General features: G+C 44.1%; 1 protein-coding gene across 2 annotated transcripts in view; it reads right to left on the bottom strand.

The window, feature by feature from the left end:
* DNAJC16 (DnaJ heat shock protein family (Hsp40) member C16) overlaps positions 1 to 20,056 on the bottom strand; it is a 332,457-nt gene that overhangs the window by 135,406 nt on the left and 176,995 nt on the right. For both annotated transcript variants that reach the window (XM_069240270.1, XM_069240271.1), the window contains exons 6-7: positions 8,500 to 8,604; positions 7,093 to 7,251 (exon numbers count right to left, since the gene is read on the bottom strand). In XM_069240270.1, coding sequence (XP_069096371.1) covers positions 7,093 to 7,251; positions 8,500 to 8,604 — 264 coding nt within the window. The remainder of the gene's footprint in view (positions 1 to 7,092; positions 7,252 to 8,499; positions 8,605 to 20,056) is intronic.

Below are 20,056 nucleotides of genomic sequence, written 5' to 3'. Positions count from 1 at the left end.
TAGATAGGTATTACGCAAATAGATTTCTTAGAGAGGCCTGCCCCACTTGGGCATCCGCTCTTGCATCTGAGTCTAAACAGTAATGTCTAGTAAACGTATGCACAGACTTCCATGTAGCAGCCTTACAAATCTCAGATATCGGAACATTGTTAAGGAGGGCAGCAGTAGCCGCTTTTTCCCTTGTGGAATGCGCTTTAGGCCTCGCTAGTAATTGTTTATTAGCTAGCTGGTAAGTATTAACAATACAAGAAACTATCCATCTTGATATTGTTCGTTTAGATGCTGCCTCTCCTGTCCTCAAATGACCATAGTTTACAAACAAACGGTTAGAGTGTCTAATCGATTTTGTCTGATCCAGATAAAATTTCAGCACTCTTTTCAAGTCTAAGGAGTGCAATGCTTTCTCTGCCGGAGTCTCCGGATTGGGAAAGAAAGTCGGTAAAGATATAGTCTGATTGATATGGAATTCTGACACCACCTTCGGAAGGAAAGATGGGTGAGTTCGTAGAACCACTCTATTGTCATGAAAAATCGTGTACGGTTCTTTGGAAGACAAGGCCTGGATTTCGCTGACCCTCCTCGCTGAAGTAATGGCCACTAGAAAAGCCGTCTTCCACGTAAGGTGCTGTAAAGAGGCCTTATGTATAGGTTCGAAAGGAGGGCCCATAAGTTTTGCCAAGACTATGTTTAGTTTCCATGGAGGAGAAGGTCTCCGAATGGGCGGAAAAACTTTTTTCAAACCTTCTAAGAAATCCTTGACTACAGGTTTCGTAAAGAAGGATTCCTGAGAAGGTGACTTGCGATAGGCTGTAATAGCAGACAAATGTACCTTAATAGATGATACCTGCAGACCGGACTTTGCTAGATGAAGCAAATAGGACAGTATGACATCCTCCTGAGCCCGTATGGGATTGTAACCTTGCTGACAGCACCATATGTAGAATCTCTTCCACTTAAAAGCGTAAGAACGCCGCGTGGAAGGCCGTTTGGACTCTTTCAAGATGTTCATGCACTCCTGTGAGAGCCCTAGGTGCCCATACTGCAGGAATTCAGGAGCCATGCTGTTAAGCTCAGAGAGGGTAGGTTGGGATGTAGAATTCTGCCCTCCATTCTGCTCAGAAGGTCCGGTCTGCACGGCAGCCTCCTGTGAGGTTTTTCCGACAGGTGGAGGAGATCTGTGTACCAGAATTGACGGGGCCATTGTGGCGCTACAAGAATCATTCTGGTCCTGGATCTGTAAAATTTGCTGATCACTGCCGGAATGAGGGGAATCGGCGGAAGAGCGTAGAGAAATATCCCTGACCAGTCGATCTATAGGGCATTCCCTCGAGATCCCGGACGGTAGAACCTGGATGCGAAGTCTGGGCATTTCTTGTTTACTTCGTCTGCGAAGAGATCCAGTTGAGGCCGACCCCATTGCACGAAGATGGATTCTGCGACTTCGCCGTGTAGGACCCAATCGTGAGCGTCCTCTATGTGTCTGCTCAGAAAATCTGCTTCCACGTTCTGCTGACCTGGCAGGTGAACCGCTGCAATTGACATTCCTCTGGCCAGGAGCCAATGCCATATCGCTTGGGACTCTCGCGATAGGGGTAGGGATCTCGTTCCCCCCTGTTTGTTCAAGTAATACATCGTGGTTGTATTGTCCGTTTGTATTAAGAGAGTTTTCCCCTGAATTAGTGGTATGAAAGACTTGAGAGCCAGATGGACCGCTCTGAGTTCTAGCAGATTGATGTGGTACTGTTTTTCCTTGTCTGACCACAGGCCCTGCGCTTGAAAAGGACCCAGATGAGCCCCCCATCCCTGAAGAGACGCATCCGTTACTAGGGTGTCGGATGGAGGTACCTGGTGAAACGGAGCACCCACTGACAGGTGAGGTCTGTGCATCCACCATCTCAATGACTGAAGTGCTACCGCCGGTAGCAGCACTCTGTCCTCCCAGCGACCTGTCCTTTGGCTCCAGTTGGACTCCAATGCCTCTTGGAGGGGCCTCATGTGGAGTCTGGCATTTGGGACAATAAAAATGCATGATGCCATGGAGCCCAGCAGTGATGTCACCTGACGTGCCATAGGTGCGTTGGCTCTCAACAGGTCCTGACACTTCCTGTCTATTGAGGATAGTCGTTCCTCCGAAGGATACACTTTTTGGAGTTCTGTGTTTATGATAGCTCCCAGGTAGTGGAGATTCTGATTTGGAATCAAGGTTGACTTTTGGTAATTGACCTGAAGACCTAGAGATTGGCAAACTCCGAGCACAATGTCCCGATGGCTTCTCGCCTGCTCCGGAGAAGAAGCCTTCAGTAGCCAGTCGTCAAGGTATGGATATATGAATATCCTTTGTTTTCGAAGATGTGCCGCTACCACTGCCATACATTTCGAGAACACTCTTGGGGCAGATTTCAGGCCAAATGGTAGAACTCTGAACTGGTAATGCTGCAACGCTACTCGGAAGCGCAGGAATTTTCGATGTTTGGGAGCTATTGGGATGTGAAAATACGCATCCTGCAGGTCGATGGAGCACATCCAGTCTCCCTGATGTAGTTGAGGGAAAATCTGGTGAAGCGCTAGCATCCTCAACTTCTGCTTCCTTATGTATCTGTTCAGCAGCCGTAGGTCCAGAATTGGCCTGAAAACGCCCTCTCGACCCTTCTTCGCCACCAGAAAGTAACGGGAGTAAACCCCCTTTCCTCTGTGCGCAGGTGGAACCTTTTCTATGGCATTCTTTTTTAGGAGGGCGAGAGCCTCCTTGCGTAGCAAGCTGAGATGAGATGGATTGCCTTTGGTTGGTGGCAAGCGTGGTGGAGGCTGTTTGAAAAGAAGAGAATAGCCATGTTCGACAATATTGAGCACCCACTTGTCTCTTGTGATAGAGTGCCACTCGTGAAGATAAGCTGTAATACTTCCCCCCACCGGAGTGGTGTACAGTGTCGAGGGAAGCGAGATTTCATTGTTTGGTGGGTGCTTTCGGAGTGGACTGTTGAGGTCTACTTGACCCTCGCTCCCTTGTGTTTTTCCGTTGAAAGAGAGGGCGTCCCTGTCGTTGCTGTGACCTTTGAGACCAGTGAGGGGTTAGAACCCTCTGCTGGAAAGGGCGCCTGTCATAAGGCCTGTACCTCCGCCTGAAATCTTTCTTTCTTTCCAGGCCCACTGCCCTCATGGTATCCACCTCGGTTTTCATGCGGGTCATTTCTTCGTCTGCATGGGCACCGAAAAGAGAGTTCCCGGCGAATGGGAGATTCAGGATGCGTTGTTGTGCTTCCTGCTTCAAACCAGTGAGCCTCAGCCAGGAAGACCTCCTTGCACAGATTCCATGCGCATACCCATGTGCAGCTAAATCCGCCCCATCTGCTGCCGCGCTGATAACCTGGTTGGATACCAGGCATCCTTCTTGCAATATCTCCTGGAAATCTTGTCTGTCCTCTCTGGGCAATTTTTCTGTGAATCTACTGAGAGTCCCACAGAGAACGATCATACCTGCCCAGGAGTGCAGAAGCACTGGAGACTTTCATTGCCGAAGCTGCCGTCCCGCATATCTTTCTCCCCAGAGAGTCTAGATGTCTGCTCTCTTTATCCGGGGGGACCGTGGATGATGATGCCACCGAGTGTGTCTTTCGGGCTGCAGCTATTATAACCGAGTCCGGTGGCGGATCCTTCCTGAGGAACAAAGGGTCCTGTTCGGGAGCCTTGTATTTTTTGAGAATCCTAGCCGGGGCAGATTTGAGCGATGCTGGGGCCAGAAAAGTGTCCATGGTTGGCTGCAACAAACCAGGCACTAGAGGCAGCAGCTTTTTTGATGCTGATCTGTGTTGTAGAGTCTCAAAGATGACTGACGAGGAGGTAGATGGCTCTGGAACTTCTATGTTAAGTTTCTGCGCTCCTCTTAGCAGCACCTCGTTAAACGTGGTAATGTCATCCACTGGTGAGACTCTAGCAGGTGGTGAATCTGTTAGGGTGGGTGAGTAACGCCCCACAGATGAACCTGATGAAGAGCAAGAGGGTGATCTTCTTCTTGAACGAGACCTGGATCTTCGTTGAGAACGAGACCTGCTGCGAGACGCTGTAGGAGAGCGCCTAGGCCTCGCGGCCGGTTGACGAGGAGCAGAACGAGCCCGTTCTGCCCTGGCTGTCGGTGATGGCGTTCTTGGCAGGGAGGCAGTAGGCGAGTACATTCGCGAATATTGCGAATCTGGGGAGGCCGCTGGTCTGTTAAGGCTCTCCAGCCATCTTGGAGATAGATTGATGGGCGAGACATGCCCAGATGATGCCGCTCTTGACCGAGGAGAGTCGCTCGGTATGGAGACTACTGGAGATGGCGCGGCCTTGTCTGGCGTGGGGCGATGTTCTACTCCCTGTGGGACAGGTAAAACCTGTGTCGACGTCGATGGCTGTGTCGACGTCGAAGGGAGCCCAGCCGGTTGCTCTTGCCTCGACGTTGAGTGCCTCGACGCAGAGTGCCTTGACGTCGAACGGCGATCCTTGGACCTCGACCTGCTCGCCGTCGTGTGCCTCGACGTGGAGCGGTGGGAAGCCGACGGCGGATGTCTCTTATGCCGTCGTGGCGATTTCGACGTCGTATGTCTTGACGACGGGGGGCGCACAGCCCTTGGCAGCGACCGGGCACGCCGGCGATGGCTCGACGTCGATCGGCGGGCTGCCGTCGACGGAGACCTGCCCCTGCGATGGTGTTCCCTCGACGCCGTTTCCTTCGACGTCGGGTGTGTCGCCGTCGACGGCGATCTATGCCGGTGAGACGGTGGTAGCGACGACGTCGACGGTGAACAAACAGGTACTTTCCTACCTGCTGATGTCGACCGAGCCATTCTCTCCTGAGAATGGCCTGCTGGTTGTCTGGGAAGTGAGGAGGACGATGTTCTTTGTCTCTCCTGAAGCCCATGTAGCCGGATCTTTTCTCTGTCTTTCAGAGTCCTCTTTGACATATTCTTGCAGTACTTACAAGTGTCAGGGCAGTGACTCTGAGGCAGGCACACTATACACAGAGAGTGTGGGTCTGACTGGGCCTTCTTCTTCCCACAAGCAGGGCATTTTACAAAAAGTGAAGGCATTTTTCTGTCAGGAAAAAACTGCCAAGCTCAGACAAAGATGTTATCTGTCGAATGAAAAAGGAAAAAACGCTTTTTTTAAAGATTTTTCTGAGAAAAACTCAGAAAAACTGAGAGCTCAATGCTCCAGGATCCTCTCAGAAGAAGCCGGAAAAAAGAACTGACCTAACTGTGAACCAACTGTCACCTTTCCTTCACCCCTGAGGCATGGTGGGATACTGGAGGTACTCAGGGTCTTAAAGGCACGGTGCCAAAGTGTTTATGGTTCTCCTGTGTTAACCTGCATGCAGCCTATTGGCTAAGAATGCTTCATTGTTTTTCAATGCAGTTTTTTCTCTTTTTCTCTAGAGTTTGCTGCTGCTTACTTCCCAAAGCCTAGTTGGAGGGGCTCGGGTAGATATTTATTCTCTATTGTGGCTTTATAATAATAAAAAAAAAAATAATAATAATAATTAATAGAAATAAAGCATTTTAGCCTGTTTTTAACATTATAGCCTGCATTGCTGTTTTTTTACACGTTAATATGTGTGTATTTTATATATGCTCTGGGGTCCCCGCACAAGGGCGGGAATATTCAATGTTTATGACTATTGATGAGGATCCCCTGGAAGAGAATGTGTAAAACCAATTGACATCCCACTTCATGCAGAATATATATTCAAGGTACCCTGCAGCAGAAACTGCAGGCAAAGAACAACAGAAACAGGAAAAAATATCCACCTACAGCATGCCCCACCAGGCACAGATCACCTGCACCACCTCTGGATAGTGACACCACTAGTGATAGGCAGCACACCCACACTCATGCTGAGAAAGGTCCCCATGCAACTCACAGACTGAAACACTGAGCAACTGCCCAGCGGCACAACCTCAGTGCCTCCAGATAGGCAGCAATTGTCCACTCACCCATGTTTGGTGGCATACCACACAGCAGCTGTATTATTGGTGATGAACTGTGTAACTTTTAACCAAACCACAGACAAAAATACTTGGATCTTTTACAAGGGCCATTCTTTAAGCTATAGGGCCTGTATGAGAGTTTGGCGGAGGGGGTTACCCCGTCACAAACCTGATGGATATTCCGTTCGCCATATTACAATTACATTATAGCCCATGGAACTTGTAATACAGCAGACAGGATATCTGTCACGTATCTGATGGGGTAACCCCGCGGCCAAACTCTAAGTAAGGCCCATATGCAGATGAGTGGCAGAGATTGCTCAATCATCACTGTCTAAATTTGGAATACCTTTGCTCTTTCCATTTGTTTATTTCTGAGCCACCACCAGTTTAGAAAACAGTTGAAAAGGAGGCTCTTTAACACCTCGTTCTAGTCCTTTGTTGCAGTATTGTACCAGAAGAGCTTTCAGGGGGTATCACAAAACTGTATAACCATCACTCATTCATTCATTCATTCATTCAATCATCCATTCCTCCATTACTTGAATTAGTAACTTATATTAGTGACAATGTTTCTGGTAAATACTGTTCCTTTCTCTATGCACATTATTCATACCCATTTACTTTTGTTTTCTTGGATTGCTCAATATGCCTTACAGAAACCCTGCAGTGGTCTCACATCTAGAAACACAGATTGCTGCTGTAGTGTACTCAAAAGGAACCACTGGCCTTCATATGCATTATTGGAAAAGGTTTCTTTAGTTTCAAACTATTAGCAGTTGATATTTTATGGCAAAAAAATCACCAAAAAAACCCTGAATTTATTGCAAGTAGTGCTTTTTATATGGGGAACAAAAAAGATGATTTAGAGTGATCGGACAAGATGCACATTATTATTACTTATGGTGTTAAGAATATGGAATGATCTGTAGCATGACAATGTCTACAAGAAGGTTTTTTTTTTTATGAACACGTGTGTCCAAGTAGAATAACGGGAACACAATCCACATTCTATACAGTGCCATAACAAGAGAATAGTCAGATGCTTTGTTTCAATCCTGTACGATGAAGAGTGTTTTTCTACAGAATCAAGAGACCATCACGTGAGCAACGTAAATCACAAAATACGAACCTGCACAACATCAGCTGGCTTGTTGATGTGTTCCTTGAAAACCAGCATGGTGGGGGCGTACATATTTATGTTGTACTGGCTGGTCATCTGTTCAGACTCCTTCAGCCCAAGATCCACATACCCAAAAGATAAATAATCTTTATATGCAAAAGCCACCAACTGAAAAACAATCAAATGCAAAGAAATTGGGTCAATTCACAAAATAATGTTTTCAAATATCTGCTAGTTATGTCTCAGGCCAGCACTCATATCTTGACTCTCTTAGGCCACCTTCAAGAGGCATTTACTCTGATCACTATGGGCTTCTTCCTTATGCTGTAGTTATAACTCTTATAATTGGGGGAAACGTTTTCCGGGGCTTGCCTTAATGTCTATCCATCCGAAACACATTTGACTGAATCCAAGAACATGATACCTAGTTATAAAGAAAGATAAACTGTTGCACAAACAAATTCATGAAAGCAATGCTCACTGTGGAACAATTTAATTTATATAAAACTAGACACAACCCAGCAACTAGGGTAACTGGTATTCTGGAGTATAACAGATATGACAATCACATTGAATGGGTTTAGATGGTGTTGTGGGCAATAATTCAACTCAGAAAGATGAGGGTCAAATCAGAATATAAACTAGGTAGAGGGAAGAGCATACCAAGGCAAATAGAAAACGTGTCTAAACGTTTCCTAGTGTAGACCTGTTGCAGGCACTGAGACAGCAATGATGAGGTTACAGGTGCTTCCCAACATGCTCAATTTAGAATGAGCATGGGAAGAGTTAACAGCTATAAGAGGGGAAGAAGCAGAGAGCCCTTGGAAGAGGATTGGAGGTCATACCATCCACATAATCTGCATAAAGAATGAGGAACAGGTTAATGCGGGCTTCAAACACTTGTTTGGTTAGGAGAGGTCAGGGTGAGTATGCAACATATTCACAGGGATGTGGGAATATATCAGAGTGGGGCACGACTCAACAAAAAGAGGAATGAAGATGATACTGAATTAAATCAAGGGGTGAAAAGGTCAGAGTTGGCATTTGACCTCTTCTGTAGGGCAAAAGGTTTAGAGGTGACATTAAATCTGACTGGAGTGGTGAAGAAGTTAAAAGGATGGGGGAATTTATGTTAGAAGGAGCATGAAACAAGATAGGTGGGCCGATGATGTTAGATCAGGCAATGCAGCTGCTCAATCTGTCTTGAATAAGCTAGACAAGGCAGAGACATTGCACATTTTGGAATGAAAACAGAAGACATGACATTTGCTCAGAGATGTAAGGAGGTTATGGCAGAAGAGGCCCTCCTTAGTTTACATACAGCTCACAACGACAGAGATTTTAGTAGCAAGTTATGCAGGTGGAAGATCATTGGCCTCACAGATGAGTTTGATGTAGGGATAAACTCCATAATACCTTGTACAGCAGTGGAACAGGTGGCATTTGGTCAAACAGTAGAACGTGTGGCTTATTCTCTTGCCTCCAATTGGATAGAAATCGTACATAGTTTTTATCTGTGATCTAAAAATGTAGAAAATATACAATGGCGGTCAATTACAACCTCAAGACTAATTAGTGTCACTAGATCTCAAAACTGACTGGCATAAAATACACTTTAAAACACATGTACTAAAAGCAAACAATAAAACATTGAATATATTACAGAATCACCAAATTAATATGCATCCCTGGGACATTAGCCCCTCTCTTTTTTTCTATGGTGAGCAGTCACCTAAGTAAGGTGCAGGAAACAGATGCAACAAACAGAGCAGTAAATATTAAAACAAAATGAGTATATCTTTTCTTGGCCATTCACCCTTCCCACATTTTTAGTTAAAGTATTTTAGTTATAGTATCACTGTTTTTCAGAAAGACATCCTTGTTTTAACACGATTTATGATTGGGTGTGTTAAGTATATATTTTGAAAGAAGAGAGCAGAGGGACAAGTTACACCAGCATCTCTTGTATACGTTATTTGTAGTTACCTCTAGATCACTGAACGTCCTTCTTTCTTTCTAAGGATAATCCTCGAGCATAATATAATGTTCCACAGATTGGCTTGACAAACCAGTACTGGCTCTGCAACAGACTGCTTGCTGCATAAAGAGCGCAGATGAATGTCTTACTAGGCAGATAGTTATAAAGACCGCTGAAGTCTGATTTTATGGGTTGGGATCACAAGCTGTGTTAATAAGTCTGTGAGGGGAACAGAAGGACTTAGAACACTATAGAACAAAATACTAGGTTTCAGAAAGAGGACCAGCAAAGAATGCTTGAATAATAACTTTACATGACCAGCTGATATGTCTTTGGTAAGGCTAGAATGATGTGCCAGAAAACTTTCCTTCAAACACTGTACAATCTGCCTGCTTACTCAACCAGTGGGGCAGACATTCAACAACCAATAAGGCTGTTTTATATATCACCAGTATGCCACCAATGAGCTCATGAGGTCAAAGGCAGACAAGCCAATACAGCTAGGACAACGTTAACTAAAATTGAACTGACTCTGAGAACTAGGGGATACATACGTAGGAGCCGTTCAAAATGTTGCCAGGCAAATTAACAGCTGAAAAAACGTAATATCTGTGATATTTCTGCATGTGTTGTTTACCAGGTTATACAAGCCACATGATTAAACCAGGCTCGTTTGACCTTGATAAGCAGACATTTGCACTGATCTCATTCTGAACTCAACAGAAAAATTAAACACTTTCTCCCACATGCAGTAAATGTGATACAGCTCAATAACATTCCTTTTAAAATGTTGCTTCTTAAGTTGTTTTGTAGTTTATGCAGGTTTACATTTGTGTTGTTACAGATCAGTAAGGCATCAGTAAACAAAACACATTTGCAGGAAACCAAAGTATAATAAACATGTTAGGTCGTAAATGTAACGCACAAGAAAGGAGCTGTTTACAGTGTCATGCTATTGGTGCTTTCATATCCATTACCAGTTCAGCTGAAACGTTCTAAAGTACTGTTTGCTGACACGTTTGGCATTTTGATTATTATTATTCTCGTCCTATCATGTCTCATTGAAGCACCAACCTTCTTTGCAGCACTCTTCCCTGCACTAAGAGGTTGCTTTGACAGGGAAGAAGGGAGACTGGAAGTATACGAGGGGTGGCAGAAGCAAAAAATAAGATTACCAGGTGACTCTACGTTACAGGGACACTATTTTCATTCTTGTATTTTTATTTACCGAATCGTTGCATTTTGGCATTTTTTTGACCAGTGGACTTGAACTAACAGGGCTGGCACACTTTGTTTTATTAAGTAGAAACATTAGCCTACTGAGCTAGCTTATGTACTGTGTTTTCTCATTTTCAATGCATTTATCATGATCCAAATGACCTCTTTTAAAAAAAAAAAAAAAAAAAAAAAACGATTATCCAACATAACATTACTTATAGTCAAAGAGGTAAACAAAATGTGTCCTATCATGTCCACATGTAATTTACACATGATCTCATCCACCACATCTGTTGGCAGAATGCTCCATCAAGGGTGGCCCTCATGTTCCTCCTAGCCCTTCCATACATTCCCATGTCTGTGTGGGCATTAACTAGATTACCGTATCTGAAACCTCAAAAAATCTTTTTGGTCAGAGAGTGTTCGCAAATATGCTCCCATCTCATTGATAATTTTCTGGCTGCCTGAAGAACTGTCAGATTTTCATCCAACAGGCACAGTTGCATATGCAACAGGAATTCAGGTTAAGAGCATTCTAGCACAACTAAGAAGTCAAGTTTAGAGAACCCAGTAGCCCTTGTGGAAAATCAGCTTCAACTGATAGTTGTGAGGAAACAAGTTATTCGACAAAAGTACAGGATGTTTCAGAATCAGGCATACTGACCTACAAATTAAGTTCTACTTACACTCGGTTTAGAGAGGACAGAAGTTTTGAGATAGGTAGGGGAAAGGGAATAGGGTAGACCATCTATAAACCGAACTGCCAGCTGTCAGGTATCCTGTTCCAAAACACTGATGCAGAAAAAAAGATAACTTCCATTTGAGGTTTTGCAGACAAACCACACAATGAAGGAAAAAAGGACTAACTAACTGTCATATATAATATCTCGGGCTAGGGATAGTGAGTAAGTTGCCCAGATGATTACTTAGCAGACCTGGATAGAACAGCAAACACGAAAATGCAGAGGTTGTCCATGCACAGAAAAAATATGAAAAACACAATCTCACTACTAGCTGCTAGAAGGTACATACCAGATTGACCTTCATAAATTAGCTTGGTAAATATTTAAGGTGCTAATTCCAGGACAAACCACTTGGCAGTGTATTGGCATTATATGTCCCTAGAGAGAAAAGCCAGGTTTCTTTAGTTTCAGCCACCACAAGAAAAGTGGAAATTTGAACGTGCAGATTTATGACACTAATGAAATTCACCACCTGGTGAAGGATCGAATTTTCATCAGAGAATATTGTGACATTCTTTTGATGAACTGTGTGAGAATAAATGCAACACCAAGATTGTGTGATCATCAATCTTAACCCAAAGACAGTCATTGGAGTGACTCTAAATTGAAGAATCTCCGAGTGTACGTCCTCAGAAGTCACCTCTCGAAAATTAGTACTCTAGGAGCACACCATGTTCTGTCCTGGAGTCCTAACTCTGCACTAAGCAGAACTATAACCCATCCCAATGCTCTAACTGTCCTTGCTAAGCCAACATTGATTCTGCATTCTGCTTCTTCAGACAATTAACACTGGAAGAATGTGTGGATATTTTGATTTCCCTTGGTCCATCAGATCACTCTTCCTATGTCCCCTTGACACTGGAAGATATTGTGTACATTTTGATTTTCCTGTGTCCATCAGAATTCCTATGTCCCCAAATAAGCCAACTGTATGTTTGTTTTCATTATCCTGTGACAAATCCTTAAACTGCCCTAGGAAACAAAAACATGTGAATGAGGACCGAAGGAAGGCAATCCTCATAGTGGTCTTATTCTGAGATGTTCCCAGACCACACTGCTTACGTAGCTTAAAATGATGGATTATGTTACTTATTCTGTAAGCATCTGTTCATGGCATGTAGTGCTGTAGATTCACAGGCTCTGCATACTTCTGCCATCTAGTGTTGGGTCTGGGTGTGCGCAAGTTGTTTTCCTTCAAAGAACCCTCTCAAGTCATGAGGTAAAATTACTCCTCCTTTCGGTGATATTGCACATGGCATCAACTCCATTGTTTTCCCGCAGTCAGGTGAGAATGATGTGTTAGTAAAGAGAAGTCCATGCATATGAGATTGTACGAATTGTACTGCAACAGCCACAAATGTCCGGGGAGGAGGGCGGGCGCATGTAAGTCTACAGCACTATGTGCCACAAACAGATGCTTACAGGGTAAGCAACATATTCCGTTTGATGGCATGTGCGGCTGTAGATACACATGCTCTGCACAGACTATAAAGCAGTGCCCTCCAGAAAGTGGTGGCTAACCTGTCCTACATTTGCTTGTTGGCGTACATCCACACAGTAGTGTTTAGTGAAGGTGTGTGGAGTTGACAACATAGCTGCTTTACAGATTTCAGATATTGGTATATTGCCCAATAAACCCAAAGAAACCCATAGATATTCCTGGTTTAGGAGTAGAGTGCTCTAGGAGGTGTGGTCAAAGTTCGCTTAGTTTTGGCATAGCATGCCTGAATGAATTTAACTATCCATCTTGAAATGCCTAATTTAGAAATATGATTCCTTGTGTGAGGGGGCGGAGAAGCAACAAAGAGATGTCTGGTTTCACAAACCTCTTTAGTTATATCAATATAATACATTAAAGCTTTTTTTACACCTAATGTATGAAGGGCACTTTCTGCAACTGAATCTGACTGTGGAAAGAAAACTGGAAGTTCAACTGACTTTGGTAGGAACTTTGAGCTAGTTTGAAGGACTACCCCGTCTTTGTGTAGCTGTGAGAAAGGTACTTCCAAGGATAATGCATGGAGCTCACTGAAACAACTGGTTGAAGTGATGGCTACTAGAAAGGCAACCTTCCTAGAGAGAGAGTGGAGAGGGCAGTTCTGCAATGGTTCAAATGTAGAACCCATAAGTCTGAGAAGTACAATGTTGAGATTCCAAGAAGGTGCAGGTGGAAACCTTGGTGGAATTACTCTTTTAAGTCCTTTCATGAATGCTTAAATAACTGGTACTTTGGAAAGTGATAAATGTTGTTTGTTTCACAAATAGGCAGAAACTGCAGCCAGATGCAGGCATACTTTAGTGTACGCTAGACCAGAGGTCTGCAAATGAAGAAAGTGGCAGATGATATTTTGAACAGTTGCATGAAATGGTTCAATATGTTTACTATGGCAGTAGAAAATAAATCTGTTCTGCTCAGCAACATAACACTTTCTGGTGGTGGGTTTATCAGCTTCTTTGAGAATGACCATACATTCTGATGGAAGATTGAGGTAGCTAAACTCAATGACCTCAGGAGCCAAATCGCAAAGTTGAGTACCTTTGGATTTGGGTGTACGACTTCTCCATGGTTCTGAGTGAAAAGATCCAGGTTGAGGGAAAGCTTCTTGTGAAGCACTACAGAAAGTTCGAGTAGTGTGGTGAACCCTGGTTGTTGAGCCCAAGTGAGCGCTACTAGAATGAGGGTGACAGACGTTTGCCTGAGCTTCCGAACCACAAACAGAAGCAGAGCAAGAAGTAGAAAAGCTTAGGTAAATATACCGAACCGTCAATCCATAGAGCATTGCCCTTGGATAGGGGGTGTGGGAGACTGGAGACAGAGTGTCAGCATTTTGCGTTGTCTGTAGTTGGGAACAGGTCTATCTGTGGAAACCCTCACTTGTGGAAGTATGGGGGCAGGGCCCAATCGGTGGAGTTCCCACAAGCGAATGTTGTTACGTATTGTTCAATGCCTAATCATTTGAGATAGGTGTGATAACTGTACCGAGTGTGCCCCCCTCTCCTGTTTTTGTAAAATGGTTGTTGTATTGTCTGTCAGGGCCAAGACAAATTTGACTTTGAGGTGTACTGGAAAAGCCTTTAGTGCTTGGTGAACTGCCTGAAGCTCCAGGTAATTAATGTGAAAGATCTGATCTTTGGTGTCCCAGGGACCCTGAAATGTGAGCCTCTGTAAGTGTGCCCCCATCCGGTGAGTGATGCATCCGCTGTGAGAATGGCATGTGGAACAGGGTCTAGAAAAGGCCGCCCTTTTGATAAGTTTTGTGTGTAACACTACTGCAGAGAGTGATGTGTGTGGCTGTCTACCAACACGTCATCTTGTAACTGACCCTGTGACTTTGACCACTGATTCCCAGACATTCTTGTAGTGGTCACATATGTACTCTGGCATGAGGCACTATTGCAATACAAAAACCCATCATGCCTAAAGGTCTCTGAATTGTTCTGACTATTATGTATGGGATGAAATTGCTAAATTGTAGTTATGATGTTGTGGACCCTGACTGCATTGGGGTAGGCTAATCCCAGCTGTATGTTGAGAATAGCCCATAGGCATGGCTGAATCAGGCTTTTGTATGTTGACTGATGACCAAGTTGTAGAGTGGACTGAGTATGTTGCAGACACAACTGACTCATTCTGGCTTTGATAAGCCAATCACCCAGATTTGGGAAGACATGATTACTCTGTCTTGGTAGATGTGCTGCAACTACTGCTAAACATTTGGTGAACACACAGGAAGCGATAGTGATAGTAATGTGTTCCCGCTATCACAAACTTGAGGTTTTGGTAATGCACTGGATGTAGTGAGCTGTGAAAGGAAGGGTCCTTTAAGTTTAGGGCAGAAATAAAATTGCCTTATTGTATTAGGGGAATCACACCCTGTAGAGTTACCATATGAACATGCTCTGAAAGTATGAAATTATTTAATGGTCTGAGGTAATCTAGATCGAAGTGATTTGCCTTTTTTTTATTTTTTATGAAGAAGTATAGGGAATATACTCCTGAAACTTGCTGTTGAAAAGGGACGGGCTTTATGGCTCCTTTCAGCAAGTGAGCCTGTACTTCCGTTTAGTGCAAGATTACATGTTCTGTGGAGAGTTTGTGTCTGCGAAGTGGGATGTTTGGAGGTGTTTTTATGAGCTCCAGACGATAACCATGTTGGATAATATTCAAAACCTACTGATTTGTTGTGATATTTTTGCAGTTGTGATAGAAGTGCAGAAGCCTTCCCTCGACAGGTGTTAAATGATCGGGGGGGAGAGGGAGTCACTGTTTTGAGGTAGAGAGAGCCGTGCGAGGGGACACACCATACTGTAGTATCCCCTTGAAGGGGAGGTGTGATGCTGCTGCTTGTAAGAGGAGGTAGAGGCATCTGAGGGTGTGGTCTTGCTGTCCTGCTTTTATGTGGGGTGTTGAAAGGAACCACAAGGAGTAGAAGTTTGTAAGGGTGTGGTCTTGCTGTCTTGCTTATATGTGGGTTGTTGAAAGGAACCACAAGGAGTAGAAGTTTGTAAGAAACCCATGGATTTTGCAACCTGTAGGTCCTTTTCAATTTTTTCTTGTTTTGGTCTACCTGGGGACTAACCAGATGTTGCTGATCAAAAGGTGCATTTAGGTATGTCTGTTGCATTTCTGGCTTAAATTCCTACATGCATAGCCAAGCCTGTCTGCGCGGCAGTATGCTGGTAGTGATACCCCTGGCAGCTGTGTCCGCTGAGTCTAGGTCACATCTTATTGAGTTATTGGAAATAAGCTTCCCTATCTGAACAATTTGATGACCTCTCTTTTTAAGCTCATCAGGGAGATGTTGGAGGAGTCCTTCCATTTCGTCCTAATGGGCCCTGTTGTACCTTGTTAACAACCCTTGGGTATTAGCAATTCACCAATGGGTAGGTGCTTGTGCTGCAACTCTTCTCACCGACGCATCAATGGGTTTAGACTCTTTCTGGAGAAGGGGCATCAGCTATTGTCTGCGAATTTGCTCTTTTGACGTGTTAGATACTACCTGGGCGTAGTCGACCTTTGATGTAAGGTGGGTCTGAGGGTGCAGCTTCGTACTTTTTATCCAACCTCGGTATAATAACTCGTGCCCTCACCGGATCTCTAAAAATCTCATCCGAGTGAGGAAGCATCCCTTTTAACATGGGCAGATACGGACCTGCACTGGTAGTAGTTGAAAGTGTGTTGAAAAGAAAATCATCCTCAATCAGGTCTTTGTGTAAAGGGACCTGGTGAATTGTAGCCAACCTAGCAATTAATTATTGGAAGGATGTTGTGTCATCTGGAGGTGAAGGTTTAGCTGAGTAGAGGTCTAGGTCAGTATCCCCAGGAGGGTCAATGTCATAAGAGTCAAAGGATCTGTGGGCTCTTGACCTGCATCATCTTCTCCTACCTGATCCCCAATGTAAGATTGTGGGGAGCCCTGTAGAGTAACTTCAGCTATATCACTAAGTGAGTGGTGTTGTGAATGATATGGTGGTGGTGAGGGACGTAGATGAGGTGGTAGAGGAGAAGTAGGCAAAGGTGGCTGAACAGGACTAGTGACAATGTCCTTCTTCTTTCTTTTTTGGAGGTGCAAGAAGCGCAATGGCCTCCACAAAAGAACGCTGGTGCATGGATGGAGTAAGAGTTCCCTGCACTGTCTTTGCCAAGATCCGACCAGTAGAGGGATGACTGTGGATCTTCCTTTGTTTCGGATGAAGTCTTTCAGACAGAGGGCCTGATTACAACTTTGGAGGAGGGTGTTAATCCGTCCCAAATGTGACGGATATACCACCCGCCATATTACGAGTCCATTATATCCTATGGAACTCGTAATACGGTGGGCAGGATATCCGTCACATTTGGGACGGATCAACACCCTCCTCCAAAGTTGTAATCAGGCCCATAGTCTCTAGAATGGGTTACGGTGCAGAGGTGGAAAGTTTTGGTACCAAACTAGGTCTTTGTTTCAGAACTGAGGTGGTCGGAGCCTAAGTGGGCGGGGCATCCTTAGCAGATGTTTTGTGCCTACCATGGCTTGTCGGCAGTGGTGGCCTGGGAGGCCTAATTTCGGTCAGAACCGAATGTCTTTTAGTGGGCTGGACATGGGCATGGGCACTCACTGGGTGCTGTCCTGAAGGAAGATTTTAGCTCTGCATACCAAACTCCAATTTGGGCTCTGATTCAGAGTTGAGGATGGAAATGTCCTCCTCCTTTACTGCTGAGGCCTCATGCAGTTCTTCCTCTAGTTCAACCTCATGGTGACGAAAGATGTGAGATCTCTCTTCCAGCGCTCTACGCTGCATTTCCTTCTGATGAGCTCGACGATCCTGCAATGTCTTTTCCGATTGAAAAGATCAGAAGGCCTCACAATTCTTCTCATTGTGGTCGGGAGAAAAGCATAAGCTACAGACCTGTTGGAGGTCAGTGTGCGGGTATTTTGCGTGACAGATGGGACAGAGCCGAAATGGGGTTTGTTACATTAGCAGCGCATCGTTGGTTTAATCTCATGAGATGAAAAGGGAGGCCCGAAGGCCACAAGTGGAAAACGTTGAATTGATGGGTGATTATTTTCTTCTGCTTTTGAGGGGCGAGAGTGAAACACAAACAAGAACAAGAACAACGGATGTAGAGGTTTACAACAGTCCAAATGGAGCCCTAAAACGGTCTCAAACCAGAGCACCAAAGAACACGTCCAAACCCGATGGCAGAAAGAAAACAATCTAACAATGGAGTCGATGTCCATGTGCAATATAACAGAGAGAAATCACTTTACTTTGTGACTCGAGAGACTTCTTTGAAGAAAACAACTTGCACATATCTGGACCCAACACTAGATGGTAGGAGTAAGGCATAGCATGTGTACCTACAGTCACACATGCCATTGAGCATATACATTTTTCAATAGCTTCCATTTTTAATGTCACATCGTTTCGCCTTCATGGATATTTAGATTAAACTAATAGTGGACTAAATTGTTTTTTTTCTGCATGCAATGTAGATCCTTTGATGAATTCAGGCAATTTTTCCTAAGGCTTTGCTTTCGCATTTCTTTAACGGGCTAAATATAGGAGCAAAGGGTTGTATCTCATAATGTAGTATGAAATACTGGAGAGGAACAGCATGCTGTATAGAGGGACCATGTCATGGCGTATTCTGATTTTTACCTTATCTCCTGAAGTCTCTTTGCAACTTTAAGAAACACCAGTGCCAGGGAATTCTCCATGGCAGGTTGAAGTAACCGTGAAATTAAAAGCGCATACGATCTTGCTGGTGGCTGGGCTTGAAAAGTATCAAACATTACAAATGTTTCTGCCTGGGGAATGACTTATGCCTAGCCAGGCTTCTGTGGTTTTCATGAGACGGTCTCACATCTCAGGGTGCTGATGACAGAGATTCTTAGCGGCTTCCTTCTGAATGCGTAGACTGCCTCATCATCAAAGGACTTGTATTTATGGTAGGTGAAAAGTATTTCAATGTCAGTGGAGATGTCAGCATCTCACAGTGCCTCAAAGTTCACACTGTACGCCTAGAGTGCCTAGAAATCAAACTGTCTCAACAGACTATTTTGGTATAGAACTTGTGTGGGAATAGCCAAGATGACAGAGCTCAAACAAAATTCTACTATGTGTCAGAAAGGAGCTACACGTTAAAAGTGATGGCCCACCTACAGCGATTGACCAGCTAGGAACCCATGGTACAGAGTCCAAGGTATTTCTCTGTAAGGCTCAACCAAGCTCTCGGTGAGCTTCCTCTAAGTTATTCAGCCTTTGGCAATTCTCCGACGCATATCACAAGCTTCAATAGAATGAAAATCCAGAAGGCAAACCATATAACCTGTATTTGTTTTTACAGGACTTTGTTCCCCCACAGTAAAGGCATCCTTCAAAAAGAGCTTGCACAGTGAGGAGAGACCGCTGAGAAGAAATTCACCAACAGAAAGAAAATAGGGGAAAAAAATATCAGGAAAACCAAAGAAAACAGTCACTAAACCTAGAAACCACTGGGCAATTACATGTCCTCTAATACAAAATTCAGTTCAGAAATAAATCTGAATAGGTTCAGGGTTCCTTACTAAATGAAGCATAAAGAACTTGCACATCAACAGTTGAGAGCATGATGGCAGAGTGCAGCTTCTTGAAACTGTTAAAGGAACATGGTCAGGCTTACCTCCTTTGTTCAAAGCAATGCCTGTGGCATCTTTTCCGCTGTATTTTTTTGTTGGTAGCAGAAGTGACCTTTAATGTTTTTTCTTATGAACATAACATTTCCTGTTCATCCCTCAAATAAACACTCTCGGCCGCCAGGGTGAATCCATAAGGTTATATAAACACTGAATCATATTACATAACACATACAATCACTGCCATTGAGCCACCGGACACAAGGACAAATATTACTTGTTACCATCATCATACATAAATCGTTACTGCTACATTACACAGTATGGATGGGGTTGCGTGTTCTACGATCACTCAAAGTGATGTTTGTCACCGACTAGACTCAGGGGGAGAAATGTTTCAATGCTGAGACAGGTTCTGGAAAACCATCTCGCCTGCAATTGTTTTCTCTATTTACAATGGTATGATATGAAAGATGACTATCTATTCCCTTCATAGGCTTGTGATAAGGGAAGCGACCCAGAGCTCTAGAGTGCATACAACGTTTATATGCAGAAGGGGATCGGAATTTCACTTTAAGGAGTCCAACACTAATTAAGTCTCCATTTCACGTACTACTCTGCATACATGTGCAAACAAAAACTGCACTAGGTAATAACACTGTAATTATGCAGACACTACAATCAGTTGGTCGGCACTGAGGCAGATAGGCAGCTTAAAACCCAAAGGCTTTGAGGGGGACACCTCCAAAAATCTGAAAAGTAGGCTTCAGCACCTCTGGATTGGAGGTGAAAAAAACAGAAGGGACTTCACTACGTTCATATTTGGCACTCCCAGTGACATCATGAGAGCCCACACAGGATGCTGAATGGAGCCATCTAGAGCCAGTGACAAGGCACGTTACGAAAAATGCCTGGTTCAGTCTGCCAACTAGAAA

Source organism: Pleurodeles waltl, chromosome 6, assembly GCF_031143425.1.
Source record: "Pleurodeles waltl isolate 20211129_DDA chromosome 6, aPleWal1.hap1.20221129, whole genome shotgun sequence".
Classification (NCBI taxonomy): domain Eukaryota; kingdom Metazoa; phylum Chordata; class Amphibia; order Caudata; family Salamandridae; genus Pleurodeles; species Pleurodeles waltl.
This window is presented reverse-complemented; position numbering and strand designations above follow the sequence as displayed.